This window comes from Panthera uncia (genome assembly GCF_023721935.1).
Source record: "Panthera uncia isolate 11264 chromosome A1 unlocalized genomic scaffold, Puncia_PCG_1.0 HiC_scaffold_16, whole genome shotgun sequence".
Classification (NCBI taxonomy): Eukaryota; Metazoa; Chordata; class Mammalia; order Carnivora; family Felidae; genus Panthera; species Panthera uncia.
In genome coordinates, this window is record NW_026057576.1 from 1137579 (window position 1) to 1152928 (window position 15350).

General features: G+C 48.2%; 1 protein-coding gene and 2 long non-coding RNA genes across 4 annotated transcripts in view; 1 reads left to right on the top strand and 2 right to left on the bottom strand.

Moving 5' to 3' along the window:
• The window catches only part of LOC125933654 (uncharacterized), a 38210-nt gene extending 37504 nt beyond the window's left edge, over positions 1 to 706 (bottom strand). The window contains exon 1 of the long non-coding RNA XR_007461046.1: positions 354 to 706. This is a non-coding gene — a long non-coding RNA (uncharacterized LOC125933654). The remainder of the gene's footprint in view (positions 1 to 353) is intronic.
• A 3-nt stretch (positions 707 to 709) lies between these two features.
• LOC125933653 (uncharacterized) lies at positions 710 to 11086 on the top strand. Of its 2 annotated transcripts, none has more exons than XR_007461044.1 (4): positions 710 to 1119; positions 1225 to 1416; positions 3202 to 3371; positions 10069 to 11086. It is a non-coding gene; the product is annotated as an uncharacterized LOC125933653 (long non-coding RNA). The 2 variants fall into 2 exon arrangements; XR_007461045.1 differs by lacking the exon at positions 10069 to 11086 and adding an exon at positions 8425 to 8510.
• GJB6 (gap junction protein beta 6) lies at positions 1704 to 8257 on the bottom strand. The gene is made up of 2 exons (XM_049646707.1): positions 8161 to 8257; positions 1704 to 2636 (listed from the first exon to the last, which is right to left on the bottom strand). The coding sequence occupies exon 2, from the start codon at positions 2619 to 2621 to the stop codon at positions 1836 to 1838; it is 786 nt and encodes a 261-aa protein (XP_049502664.1). The 5' UTR covers positions 2622 to 2636; positions 8161 to 8257; the 3' UTR covers positions 1704 to 1835.
• Positions 11087 to 15350: the final 4264 nt, after the last annotated feature.

Below are 15350 nucleotides of genomic sequence, written 5' to 3' on the forward strand. Positions count from 1 at the left end.
TTTGATGCAGACCGGGGTTGTTACCAAGGTGGTTTTGTCTACCCCTGGCATTTCCCCCTCGCCCTTCATCTGATACTCATTTGAACAGCTATTTAAAAGGAAATAATATGGGGCACCTGGGTGGCTCAGTCGGTTAAGCGACGGACTTCGGCCATGATCTCGCGGTCCGTGAGTTCGAGCCCCGCGTCAGGCTCTGTGCTGACCGCTCAGAGCCTGGAGCCTGTTTCGGATTCTGTGTCTCCCTCTCTCTCTGATCCTCCCCATTCATGCTCTGTCTCTCTCTGTCTCAAAAATAAACGTTAAAAAAAATTAAAAAAAAAATTTAAGGGACATCGGGAGTTACGCGTGCTCACCAGGTTTTTTAATTTGATGGTAGAGTTGTAGTTTTGTTTCACAAGGTAGTCCTGGTCTTTATAGATTAATACTGAGATAGTTGTGGATGAAATGGTATGTGTGGAGTTTGCTCTGGACTCCGAAGAAAATGAGAATATCCCGTTTTTCTGGAGGGAGGTCTTAGAATCGTGCGCCACGTCAAGCCCTCGTGCTCGCTTCTTGCCCGGCAGGTTTCCTCGCGCGGAACGTACCGAGCTGCTCTCGTCCCTTCACGCGGAGGCCGCACGTGCGTGTAGTGTTTTCACGCTCGAGCGGCCGGACTGTGACCGGCTGACTCGCCAGCACCCACGCTAACGGCATCCGCGTTCGGTCTGGGAACCTCTGAAGAGAAAGGCGTCCCGGCCTGCGGGTAGGGAGCTACGGGCGCGTATCTCGGTCACACGCACCGAGGGGCGCCGGTGACGAGCGAGTCCTCTGAGGCGAGCCTTGTCCGACAGCCGCTGCCCGCTTCCTCAGCCTCCGCTCTGCCCAGGCTGCCCCGACCCGGGGCGGGGGTGCATTTTGCGTGTCCCGACGCGGCCGGATCCTCTGCCGGCCGAGGCCCGGCGGGCTGCTGACCGCGGCTCGGCTCGTTCGAAAGAGGCCGCGAGAGTCCGCCTTGACCTCTCGGGCGCCCCCACCCGCGCAACCGGCGGCCGACGCGGCAAAGCCACCCAACCGACGCGTCCTCGCGCGAGGTGGCTGCGCGGAGGCCGGACGAACAGAAACCCGCCACGCGTGCGAAAGGTAAGCCACGGGCTGATCTTTTATTGAGGCGAGCGCCCTCCTTTCGGCCGTTCGCCACGGCCGCACATCGGCCAGTGTTCAGAAGCGCCCCGCTCCCCCGTACAGCTCTGTCTACATTCGGAAAGCGGTAAGAACGTGTCGTACGATGACCAATGTCCACCTTAAGAGTATCACGACAGCTCGTAGATTTGTCAGCAGACCACACAACACGCTATTGACGACAAGGTAGACTCTCTACAAGTTCAAAATGTAGATCGTGTGGCACCATCCCAACGCCAGCATCGTTTGTTTTTCCAGGTAAGAGAGACCAGTCATTATAAAAATATATGAATTCAAAGTCAGAACTAAAACCTCCAATCCTATGAAAATACCTTTTACTAATCAAAGTATCAATTTCTAGATAAATGTTCTTTACCAACAACAGTTACGCAATTTTCGGGAAACACCTAGTAAGACAGTCCATTTAACGTGTTAAGGTTACTTCAAGGCACAGTGGCAATCGTGTCTTAGTTTTCCGAGACGGACCACATACTCGACTACGTTGCGTATTACTGCACCAATTATTCTAGAAAAAGTTAACGCAAGTGTCTATGGATTATGAAAGCCATTTATAAAGACAAAGTCTTCAGTCTATAGAGGGGATTTTTACGTGGGCATTGCCTTCAGGAGAAGACACCACTTTTGTTATGAGTCGGCTACACCGTGCTTTGAAACGTTTAGCTTGGAAAGCCTGTGATCGCATTCTGACCACTATCTGAAATCAGCTCGTTCATTTCGTTTTGCTTACTCTCTTTTAGGGCATGATTGGGGTGATTTCTCTGTGTCTGTGCTCTTTTTGATCTCCTAAAACACACTTTCAGGAGCAGGTAACACAGCTCGGCCACGTTAAGCAGCATGCAAATCACAGATGCGGAAATCATAAAAATGGTAAACACGGTTTTCTCAGTAGGTCTAGAGATAAAGCAGTCAACAAGGTTGGGGCAGGGGTCAATCCCACATTTCAACACCCAGGGCAGGTGGTACCCGTTGTAAAGGAAGTAAAAGACGTACATAAAGGATGCTTCGAAGATGATGCGGAAGAAGATGCTGCTGGTGTATGTCCACCACAGGGACCCCTCTATCCGGACCTTCTGCTTTTTAATGTCTTCGAGGTCTTTGAATTCATTTCGCTTGTCTCCTCGCCTGAATTTGCGGGCGGCCTCGTGCCTGTAGTAGGCCACGTGCATCGCTACCAGCAGGGCCGGGGTGGACACGAAGATGAGCTGCAGGGCCCACAGCCGGATGTGGGACACAGGGAAAAAGTGGTCATAGCACACATTTTTGCACCCTGGCTGCAGCGTGTTGCAGACAAAATCTTCCTGCTCGTCACCCCACACCTCTTGAGCGGCGACCACGAGGATCATGACGCGAAAAATGAAGATGACGGTGATCCACACCTTCCCGATGCTGGTGGAGTGTTTGTTTACACCCCCGATGAAAGTATGCAGGGTACCCCAGTCCATTGTGTTGGCTTATTCCTAAACAGAAAACATTAGCAAAGGTTAACTAATGGAAAGCTCCTTCGGGTTTTATGAAATAGTATGGTTATATTACAGACGGAAGCAAATTTCCCTAAGAGGATGCTGTGATATTTTATAACTTCAACCCCCTAGGTTAGTAGGTTTTCTGATAAGGAATGCCCACTCTAAAAGCATTCTAACATTTTGAATCAGAAATAACTGTTACAGGTTTCAGATCATCCAGATTCCACTGAATTCAGATTATATATTAGGTTGCTGTTGGACGTTAACCCAGGAACTCAGGTAAACAAATACATTTCCAAGTTTTCTCTTATCCACCATGAGTTTAAGTATTGTATCAGTTTTCGTTTTGCCCAGGGGATCATGGAAGTTCAACAGTGGATCTTATTAAGTGGCTTATTGAAGAGAAAAAAAATTAATCATGGGAATGACCTACTGTGGCGTACCCAGCAGACTCGGAAGGGGGAAGGGACCCCCAATACTTGTTAGCTTACTTTATACGATATATTTATGGCCGTCTCTAGTTTGAATAACATCGTTTGCTGAAATCTTGTGTTCTTAGGGGCCCTGACGTCACACGCCACTGGAAGGTCCTCTTCCAAAAGAGTATCATGAGCTTTTACGAAAAGCGGTCACTTGTTTCCATGGTAACCAGGACTGGTGACAACGCTCCCTCCCCGACAGCTCAAGCCCCAGGAGCCATGGGTGAAGGGAACCAGTGGCTGCTGCCAGGTAGGGCTCCCCTCCCTGCTGACTGAGCACTGACTTAGCGTGCTGAGAGAAAACGCTCTTGACTTCCACAGGAACTTCTGCTACAGTTCACATGGATATGCCCTCTGACCCTACATTGCTGCAGAAGACGAGAGAATGAATCAGCGTTTGCCTTAAACGAAACAACGCCACTCTGGCAATCTTTTGAAAGTGAAGTCCCTGTTTTCAGAGAAACAGACTCACACAGCTTGTCAAACCTTTTTAGGGGCTGAGGGCGACACCAAAGTCCTTTATGTCATTGGTCTTAGGGAGACCTTCCTGTATCTGACTGAGGGCTGGGGTCAGGCCTCTCCTCAGGCTGACCCCTCGACCTCCTGGGCCCCTCCTCTGGCCCACAGCTCTGCCTCCCCTGAGTCACGTGTGCTGCTCTTCGAAGCAGCTAGGTAGCAGGAGGCAGCCTCAGCGTCCCCAGGAGTGCTAGGCACTGCGTCTCCGGACGAGGGACTAACGTGTGCCCCAGAAGCAAGACCCTTCGTTGACACTAATGAAGTCAGCCAGCTCTGTAGTATAAAAGGCAGACCTCCATTTTAGCTGGCTTTCTGGGAAATTTGTCTTTGCCCTTGGTTTGGCTTTTAGACACTACCTTTTCCTCACAAGGACACAAGGCCCGAGGAAATAATGCCACCACACACCTTGCACACGTGTGTGTATTCCTCCTGTCCGAACTGGGCAGGGGAAGTAGGGGGCACATGCTGTGGAGGTGGAGGGGAGTGGAGGGCAAGCGGGGGCATAGCTAGAAGTTTCTGCACCGTGAGTTTCTCCCCCGCCTTCTCTTGCTGAAGCACACAGAGCCCAATTATAGGAAAACCCCTCCTCGCACCACATCGCCAAAGCCAAGTAAATAACGATCCCCAGGCCTACCATGAGCATTTATTGAGTGTCTATTGTATATAGATGTCAGCCATTTCACCTTTGCATCTCAAGACATAGTCCAGTTCCCAGGGCTGAGTAGGCTCTGAACAGAGATGCAGAGCAGGTGGGGGATGTCGGGGCGTCAGGGCTAGAGGCGCTGGGAAGAGCTTCAGAGATGCGTTCCTATCCCACGAAGTTTAAGGCGTTAGATCACAACTAGGTAAGCTGGGAGCACAGAGCATCTCAAAGAGAAAGCAATAGGGAGGAGACCTTGAGGCGGCCCTTCAGCACCTGTACTTGCACTTGATGAACAAGTCACCGGAAGGCAGGATAATTAAAGTGATCGCAGAATCTCACAGACGCTTATTCTTTCCTCAAATAATCCAGAAGAAGGAGTTAAAAACCAGCACTTAACAAGCCAGCACCCTCAGACTACTCAGGGCTCCCAGACCCTGCAGGCAGGCGCCAAGGCGAAGGAGGTGGAGCTGGGAATAAGAAAGCTGAAAAATCATTCTGGAGGATTCAGTGCGTATCGGCCCATTCCAACTCCACTGGCCAGAAAGCAGTAAAGAACCTCAAAATGTCTGTAGTTGTTCAAATGCCATGGGAGTCTTCTGAAAGTTCTAGCACAGAATACAAGAACATTTGAAGTCTTGAATCCAAACTAAAGCTTCCATTGTGGCCCAGATAGGAAAACTCAAATCGTGGTTTTAACTTAGCTTAGACTTTGAGAAGCATATTAATTTTTCAATGAAAATGAAAAGGGAGGTAGAATTCCATAGCTGAGGACTTGGAAGGCAGAGCTGGGGGGGCAAGGGCTCGAAAGTGTGTCAGATAATTCTGAGGGGGGGGGGTGGACACTGCCAGCAGCTCTGAGGAGCTCAGATCTTCAACTGACAAGATGATGGAAGACAACCCCAACCCCCCCACACAATGGAGGGGCCCAGGCTTGTAACAACAGTGTCAAAAGGTTTAATTACTGAATGAGGCAAAAAATAAATAAAATCAAATCAAATAAGATAAAATAAAATTTAAAAAAACATGAAAAAGAAAGAAAAATATGATAAACTTGGGTCAAAAGAAAAGAAAGGGGTGGGCCCAATGCTTGGAGCAGATGGTATAATTTGAACTGATAGCAGATAAAAGGCAGAAACTCTTATTTTACTCTCCCTTCTTTATCAAAGAGAAATTATTTTAAAAATTATTTCTTTTTTAATGTTTACTTATTTTTGAGAGAGAGAGAAAGGGGGGGCGGGGAAGGGCAGAGAGAGAGAGGGAGAGACAGAGTCCGAAGCAGGCTCCGGGCTCCGAGCTATCTGCACGCAGCCAGACTCGGGGCTCGAACTCACAAACCATGAGATCATGACCTGAGCTGAAGTTGACCCTTAACCAACTGAGCCACCCAGATGCCCCTAAAAATTATTTCTAACGTAGTACAAGAGCGGTGGGGAGCTAGTGTGTACTTTCTGAGAAAGAGATTTTCAGTGTCCCCAGTACATGTATCTTCGATGTTAAAAACTCACCTTGGGTAATACAAACTATAAAATTAAGTTTTAGTCCCTACTGAAAGTCATTATAATAAATTTTCCTAATTGTTGCTCTTCTATCCCGGAAGCATTTCAGGAGGTAGAGACTCGTACAACCTGATGTTTACACATATTTTACAGGAGCTGTTCACCTAGGGGGTCACTCTGGTTTGTTTATGAAATGAAGACGTTCTCTAACCAATGAACATCTCCCATTGTAATTTGGTTTAATTAAGTGCACATTCAACAAGTTTTTGATTTATCAAATAAAAGTTCACATTTTCCCAAAGCCTCCAAAGTGCAGAGAATTTAAACTCCTCCAAAGGTAAGAAGGCTGTGTTTTCCCTCTGAGTTCTTTATCAACCGCCTTCTTGAACAATGACACGCCTGTGGTCACCTATTACCTGCTCTTCTAGCAAGCAAACCGATCAGGTGTCAAAGGACAACTCAGTCCGAAGGAATCTGGAAAGGCTGAAGTCATTGGAGGGGTCAAGAGGCTTTCCCCACAAGAATATGGTCCCAGCTTTCTAGAAGCAGGACCCTTGACATCTGCACCTTAGGTCTTCTCCTTCTTAAAAAACAAAACAAAACAAAACAAAAAAACAGGGACAATTATGATAACAGTTTTATTTCTTTTGGCTTTTCTGGGTGCCCAAATTACACATTCTGAAGCTCTATCAAAGTAGCAAAGCTGAACAGAGAATAATCTATTTTACAATACTTTTGACTTCCACTAAAAATCAGCAATTTACCTGTGCCTTTAAAGGGAGAAAAAGAGATGCCTAGGACACTAAGAAAAATGAGTGATTAAACCCAAATACGGGTGTGTCCTGCCTACCGGTCACTCAAGACGATCAGGCTAATGGCAAACCACCTGATCTGTAGCATCTTCCTGCAGGAGCAACAGAGGCCCTATCACTGATCACAGTAGAAACGGCTCGACAGCAAGCACTGCTTTCCATAGTCTCCGTCCATAGTCTCTGTCCATAGTCTCCGTCCATAGTCTCTGTCCATGATCTCCATTGCTCCCTTGCCCTAAGTGCGCAGCAGGAAAGCCATTGAGTGAATTGGCCCATGTTTCCTACACTAAGAACTTTCTTTGGTCCAGTCCACATCATTTCCTCAGGGCCTCACCAAGGAAGCCGGGGCAGGGGTCCTGCATATCACTCTCTGAGTGTTGAGAACCTAAGGACAGCCCGCCTCACAACTATGAGGAGCCAGTCAGGGAAAGGGACCGCCCCAAACTTCCTGACACTTTGCTGCAGCCACTGGTAATGCCTGGCTGCCCCCAGGACACTTTGCCCACTCAGGGAGCCCAGGAGAGGAAGGAGCGGACAGAGGGCAGAAGACTCAGCAAGGCTGAAAGGAGGACATTTGGTTCCACTTGCTCCTCCTGACCTGGCCTTTCAGTGGGTTAAAGCCACTTCTGGCTTGGGGCGAAGAGACTGCCCACCGGCCGGATCCCCCTCTGTGTCTGCCCTATAAAAATGTAACTCTTGGGGTAGTTTTCCATCAGCACTGTGGTTGCAGATTTGATGGCCAAACACTCTGTGAAAATTACTTTCCAAAACAACCGCATCCATTGAAACCCTTCGCAATTAGTGTCGGTAAACAAAATACCTCTTTCCTTTCATGCTTTAGGCAGGCTGCAGCCAATGGGAGGAGACTTTTCAACAAAAAGTAGAATATTAACTCTTTCTTTGCCAACCAGAGAGGTTTATTTTAAACCAGCTTCTCTGGCTCTCTTTTAAGGAAATAATACATATGCCTCGCTCCTATAGTCTTGTCTCCGTACAAGAATGTGGTTACACCTCAAGTTACAAAGGTAAAACTGTCTTTGGTTTTCTGGTATATCTAATCGTGGTGAAAACATTGCATTCTTGATACGAAAGCTCCAGGCTGGAATACTTTGCTCTAAGAATAGGTAAACAATTGATCTCATTCTGATGATACACACAGTATTCTGAAGTTAGATTGTTCTTCCGTTTTATAATTCAAATAATTTAAGTCTATGGGCATTCTGCTTCAGCAATACGATTTTCTGATTGTTTTAAAACTTAAAAATTTCATCCTAAGTAGTTGGCTTAAAAATGCCATCTTAAATTTCACTGATGACAGAACGAAAACTAAAACTTTACAATTATAGTGTTACCCCTTAGCAGACACCAATGAGATTTCCAAGAGGTGGAAATCATCTTTCTAGAAAGTTCTATTCCCATTTGGATAACCCTTTCAAAGATATTCATTGAATATCTGATAGGCCTGAGAACAGAGCACATCCCTCCCGATTTCCACAGTAGCTTTAGGTAGTTGAAGAGATTTATATTGATGAAAGACAATGTCAGAGCGAAACAAGCACATCCGAGCCTTACTTCCAAGGAGTCACAGGGTATTGGCCTGGAGGAGAATTAGGGCAAGGGTCCCTCTTCAAGGGTTCAGGCTTTCTTCTACACCATCTGATTGCTTAGAAGGCAACAGGGCACAGTAACGACACGAATGTAAATCTCTACGCAGTTTCTGGAGGTCAGTGAGGGTGTCACCTGTTGAGGGAAAAATAGTAGATGTGGCCATATTCATTGAACTACTCCCCACGTGTCTATTGCATGACCTTTGTGGGTGTTTTTCTTTATCCCCAGAACTGTTATGATGGAAGTCTAGAGGCCGCCAGTTTCCTGATGCTTCTTACTTTATATACCAATAAAATAAAACGAAAAAACTAAAATCTTTAATGTAGATTCTTTCCCCTATCAAAGATCATAATTGTGATCCCCAATCCCAAACCTCGAGCCCATTCCCTTAAAAAAGGGGGTAAGGGAATTTGAAAAACTGGATATGCTCTTTTCTCCCTCAAATCGGCAGTCTAAAAAAATCTCAAACTCTTTAATCAAGAAGAATCTATATCTGTTGTCTCTCAACAGATATCCAGGTCTTCCTGGGGACAACCTTAGGTTGTCCTTTAAATGTAATGACTTAGGGGCACCTGGGTGGCTTGGTCGGTTAAGCGTCCGACTTCGGCTCAGGTCACGATCTCGCGGTCGGTGGGTTCGAGCCCCGCGTCGGGCTCTGTGCTGACAGCTCAGAGCCTGGAGCCTGTTTCAGATTCTGTGTCTCCCTCTCTCTGTGACCCTCCCCCGTTCATGCTCTGTCTCTCTCTGTCTCAAAAATAAATAAACGTTAAAAAAAAATTAAAAAAAAAAATAAATAAAATAAATGTAATGACTTAAAATGTCATCAACTGTCCTTTCAGAGTAACAGGTTGTGTTAAAATGGATTTAGGGTTTATGTACTTCTTCAAAATTAACTCAATAAAAATGAAAGAACTTTTTCTATCCACGTAGTCTAAATAGAAGCATGGACAATTCATAGAATTACACGTATTTCTTAATCCACTTAAGAATTCAGTGAGTTGAGGCTCCTGGATGGCTCAGTCGGTTAAGTGTCCAACTTCGGCCCAGGTCATGATCTCGCCGTTCCCAACTTCGAGTCCTGTGTCGGGCTTTGTGCTGACATCTCAGAGCCTGGAGCTTGCTTTGGATTCTGTGTCTCCCATTCTCTCTGCCCCTCCCCTGCTTGTGCTCTGTCCCTCTCTCTCTCTCAAAAATAAATATTTTTTAAAAAAGAAAAGAATTCAAAGAGTTAAATTTTCCATTAAGCAGTCTCTGTTCATTCAAGCAAACCTGTGCCCTTTCCAAAGATTTAAGTCTACCTTGAGTTGAATGTCCATGAAAATAAAAAAGGAAAAGGCACTCTGTGGGCCCATACATTCTCACCGTTCAAGCAAGTTAAACAGAAATCTTAATATATCTTAACGTAGCCATTGGGAGGATTATGTCCTCATGGCTAAGACACGTGCGTTGAAAATTATTTTCCCACCATTTTATTCTGTTTAACATTTTAACTAATGTCTACAGACTACTCATAGCTCCTGGAATATTCAGGTTGAATCAAAGATGCACAGTGAGGGTTTGCAAGCAAGAAGTTTCTTTTCACCCCATTGAAGTGCTTAGTCAGACCTTCCGCGGGTCTTTTCGTTCTCAAAGCTGTTGTAATTCAGGAAAGTGAGAAAAAGAAAAGGAATTCGCTGTTACCTGTACCGGGGTTTGTTTTAAAATAAAAACACCAGTGGAGCAGCGGGACTGATCAGCATCTTCCCAGTTTGGGTCTCTGCGGGGCAGGGATGGGGAGCCCTGCACCCCCTCCCCTCCCCCACCCCAGTTACGTCACAGGCTAGGGAGTGTTGATGTTTTCTCTTCATGACTTCCTTCTCCCCTCCTTGGCAGGATCCAGACATCACCCCCAAAGCCTCAGCCTGGTCCAAGCCGCAGACAAAGCTCTCCACAGGAGCAGTTTGAGCGGCATCCCGGGATTCTAAGGAAACTGCATCCGGGCAGGACATTTTCTTCTAGAACACTGGTTAGATTCGACTAGAACTGGAGCAAGAAAATACTTCTGTGGCATAATGTCTACTGAGGGGAAAGAACAATGATGCGCGGTAACATTCAATCAGGCCCTAAACTGACAGGGAGATTCCACCTGGGCGACGCCACGGTGGCTGCTGGGCCAGGTGTCCCTGACAGCATTGGGGCCACACTCACCTCAGGTGAGTCCCGCTCCCCCGTCAAACACAGGATACAGGTAACACCTGGGACTGCTCCTTCAGCAGACAGGAAGTCCCTTCTGGTGCCTCCTCCTTTCAACCGAGATGTGTCACCAACGACACTTAATTACTGTTGTCCAGTAATTGTCCAGTAATTGCACCGCTGTCATCTGCGTTTCCCAAGTTCTTTGGGCGCGCATCACGCAGCCAAAGGGGTCACTTCTACCTGGGACTTATCCACCAGCCCGGTTGAACCGGCCTTCCTTTGCCCCGAGCAGGGAAGTTCCAAGCAGGGTTCATCGGTGTTCGGTGAAAGCAAAGAAAATCCAAACCGCGGCAAAGCAAGTGGGGGAAAGGGGCCCAGGCCCGCACCTTGGCCGCTTATACACACGGTTGGTGTATTTATGAAACCTGTTGTGCCAGTCGAAGGGGGACCATCCAGGGTAAAAGTCAGACCCGTCCATCCTCGTTCCTCCGGGCGCGCGGAGGACGCCAGGCGCTGCGGGGCGGCATCCGGACGTGGCCCCGGGGGTCGCGGGAGGATGCGGGTCCCCGGCCGATAAGGCTGCCCCGGGCAACCCCAACGCGCCGACCCCCACCCCCGCCGGCGCCCGGCGCCGGGAGGGCGACTGTGCCCTGCGGCCACAGGGCCCACCTTGGAGCGGTCGCCGACAAGGGCGACGAGGGCGACGGGCTGCAGACCTCACCCGCGCGGGGCCCTCGGAGGCAACGCCTGCGCGCCAAGGGCCGAGACGGCGCCCCCCGTCGCCCCCCCCCCCCGGTCCCCCAGCCCGCAGCCAGCACCCAGGGGCCGCCGTGCCTGCGGCCGCGCGCCTGGCACCCGCTTACCTGCTCGGCTGGACGGCGGCCGGGGCGCGGGGGGCGCGGGGGGCGCCCTCCGCGGCAGCCGGGAGGCAGGTCGGGCCGGGGCGCCGCGGCTCCGGAGCCGGTGTCGGAAGCGGCCTCGCGTGCAGGCCCGGCTCCCACCTGCAGCGCCTTTTAACCGCGCCCCACCCCGCCTCTGCCCTGACGCTCCCCCGCCGGCCGCGAGAGGCGAGCGCGCCGAGACCCGACGCGCGCCCGCCCCGGGGCGCGGGGTGCAAGGCGGGCCCTCCCTCGGGGGCGCGGACAGCCGGGGTTGGACGCGGGGAGCGGGTGGCGCCTCCCTCGGGGGGCGCCGCGCGCTGGGGGCCCGGCCGGACCTGGGCCTGAAGGGGGGGGGGGTTCCTGGCCACCGGCCCCGCGGCCTAGGGAAAGGGCCTGGGCCAGTGGGTCCGCAGCCCTCGGGGGCTTCCGAAGCAGGTGGACTCGTGGGGCTCGGTGTTGGGGACAGGGGAGTTTTTTTTGCCAGGACACATCCTCTTTTTTTCTGGACGCTGCCACCTTCTAGGAGCCTGGCCGTGCGCGCGCCGGAGAGCAGCCTGGAGAACCGTGACTGTTGTTCTTTATTAATTAACGACCGCCTAGGGGAGCTGAAGGGGCTATTTTTACTAGTCCTCTCCGCCCTTTGTTTGACACCTCCTCCGGGGGAAGCCCAGTGGGCCTCCCGGGCTGGCCGGGGCACCACGTCAGGACCCTGCTGGTGCCCTCCTTTCACGGACGGGGCTCGGGATGCCCGGGGTAGGCACAGGCGTTGGTGCAGGGGCCGGTGGGATGCAAATGTTGGAAGCTGTTTGGGGACCCGGCTGCACAGGTGCAAGCCTGTCCTAAGTCGGACAGGAGACGTGGGCCTTGCGTGTTCCACGCGGTTGGTCATTAAACATCCCCACCTAAACCACACGCAAGTCACTGGGTCCTATTGTGTCATGTAACGCGATGAGTGGTGGTTCTCCGGTCTCTCTAAGGTCCTGAAAAATGAAGGAAGAGGATGAAAATCTACCTCCCTCCCCTGAAATATTTTCAGGAGAACAAGATTCTCAGAAAACTGCCCAGACTCAGATAAGTTAAAAATACTTCGGAGTGGGCCCTGGAATGGCCTTGAAAGTAAGCTTGAAAGGAGGCACACAAAAACCTGTTTTAGGCTTGTTCTTTAGACAGGCTTGCTGTCTTTAATGTATCCTGTGCCTTGAATGTTCCCTCAGCCTTAAAGGTGTGGCTGGTCCTCTCCTGCCCTCTAGTCTCTCCATCATTATCTCCAGACAAATACACCAGCCGGACCCATCTGTTTGCATAGTAACATGACTCAATGATAAAAGCAGACTGTAAACCTCTTTGGGGATCGTAGTCAGTTTAAGCTTTTGTTTTTGCATTCCCAGCACGCTAGGTAAAATACTTTGCACAGGGTAGATGCTGATCCATGAGTATTTGCATCTTGATTGGCAAAGCCCAAGCAACATGGAGATAATCCTGGAAATGGCTTTTACTCCTCAAGTATGACTGTCCACCTTCCCCCTCTTTAAAGCTGCTTCCATACAGCACTGTGTTTGAGCACGTAGATTCTAGACCAATGGAAATCATTCCAGGACCTTTCCAGGAAAGAACTTTGGAACTAAAGTAGCCACAAAGAATGTGTTTCATTTGCTCAGGTGCCCAGAAAGGGAACAGTCTCAACACTGTGCAAAAGTACTCTTTTCCCGTATCTATGGGTTTTTACTTTGTCATTTGCCTCTTAATGTTTAATCCCGTCCAATTTTCACTTCTTACCATATGGTCCTGTGGCAGCAGAAATTTAATATGGACTGTATAAATGTACGGGCTTGTTGAGATGTTCACTTGAAAACTGAAAGTTAAGGATTTTATGCTAATGAGAACCATCTAGAGTGTAGACTGTGTTGGTGACCTGTGTGGCACGCATGGAAAAACCTTCGGGAGCGGATTACAACTCCACTATCCACTTAACAGCATCACGCAATTCTGAAAGCAAGACTTTTGTAGCCCTGGTTGTAATCAGTGACACGATTGATTGATATCTTCCCTCTGTGTCTTAATGATGATTTCCAGAGGCCATGACTTTAATCCGCACAAAATCTGTGAAGTGTGGATCTTCCTTTGCAACACCAGAATCTGGGTTGAAGGGGTAACGGTGAAATGCTCTTTTGAAAATCTGTAAATTCTCTGGGTGACCTCTCCTGCCTTTCCATGGAGAGCAAAGGGGACTTCAGCCCCCACTCCCATCAGGCCACCCCCCATGCCCTGCCCTGTTGGTCAGTGGAGCAGACTCACAGTGTAAAAGCTGAAAGTACAGCGTGGGGACTCTTCCTCGTAAGTGACATAGTCCCAGATGCCTGGAAGGGAGACGACCATGTTCTCCCTTTAAAAAACACAAAACAAAACAAAACAAACCCCCCAAAAACTAACATTTGTCTATTCAGTCCACAAAAAAGCCTATATTGAGCAGGGCTTTATTAGGCTGGGGACATAGAGGAAACAGTTCCCATATCAAGAGTTTTCTAGTTTGATTTTTCAAATCTGTGTGCAAAGGTCATTTGAGATGCTGTTGAAAGGATAATAGGACAGGTTTCTGGGAATCTAATTCTGTGAGTCTTGGGTGAGCCGAGGAACTTGCATTTTTATCAATTATCCTGAGTGTTCCTGGTATAGGTAGTCTGAGAGTGATACTTGGAAACATGCTAGTTATGGATGTTCTTTGCTTTTTGATTTTTAAAAGGATATCGGTGTTTTTATTTTTTCCTGTGTTCTGTTTATTTTATTTTATTTTTAGCTCTGGTATAGTTAACATACAGTGTTATATTAGTTTCAGGTGTACAATATAGTGATTCAACAATTCCATACATAAAAAGGAAAAAGACTCTTAACTGTAGAGAACGCACCGATGGTTACCAGGGGGGAGGCAGGTGAGAGGACGGCTGAAATAGGTGATGGGATTAAGGAGTGCACTTGTGATTTTGAATTATGGTAAAATACACAGAACATAAACTTTTAACCATTTTATTTTATTTACTTATTTTTAAACGTTTATTTAGTTTTGAAAGAGAGCCAGAGTGAGTGGGGGAGAGGCAGAGAGAGGGGGGCAGACAGAGGATCCAAAACGGACTCTGTGCTGACAGCGGAGAGCCCTATGTGGGGCTGGAACCCAGGAACCATGAGATCATGACCTGAGATGAAGTCAGACATTTAACTGACTGAGCCACCCAGGCGCCCTACTTTTTTTTTTTTTTTAATTCAAGTGAGTTAACATACAGTGTAGTCTTGGCTTCGGGAGTAGAACCCAGTGATTCATCTCTTACATACGACACCCAGCGCTCATCCTGAAAACCATCAAAATCCTACAGGAGAAAACAGGCAACAACCTCTTTGACCTAGGCAGCAACTTCAGCAACTTCTTACTTGACACATCTCTGGAGGCAAGGGAAATAAAAGCAAAGATGAACTACTGGGGCCTCATCAAGATAAAAAAAAACAAAAACAAAAACTTCTGCACAGTGAAGGAAACAATCAACAAAACTAAAAGGCAACCCATGGAATGGGAGAAGATATTTGACATATCAGATAAAGGGTTAGTATCCAAAATCTGTAAAGAACTTACTGAGTGCTGCACTTTTAACCATTCTAAATTGTACAATGCACAGAGATGTTTAGTCACAATGTTTTTCCACCATCACCACTGTTTAGTTCTATATTGTTTTCGTCACCTAAAAGGAAACATCGTACCCACTGAACAGTCACTCCCTGATTCCCAACCCCTGACTAACTACTAATCTGCTTTCTGTTTCTATGGATTTACCCGTTCAGGATATTGCATACAAAAGGGCTCATACCATATATGGCCTTTTGTGTCTGGCCTCTTTTACTTAGCATGATGGTTTCGAAGTTCATCCGTGTGGTAGCTCGTGTTTGTACCTCATTCCTTTTAATGCACGAATATACCACATTTCATTTACCCGTTCATCAGTTGACGGGCACTCTGGTTGTTTATACCTTTTGGTTATTGTGAACAATGCTGCTATGAACATCCGTGTGCAAGTTTTTGTGTTAACACTTGTTTGCAATTGTTCTGAGTATAAA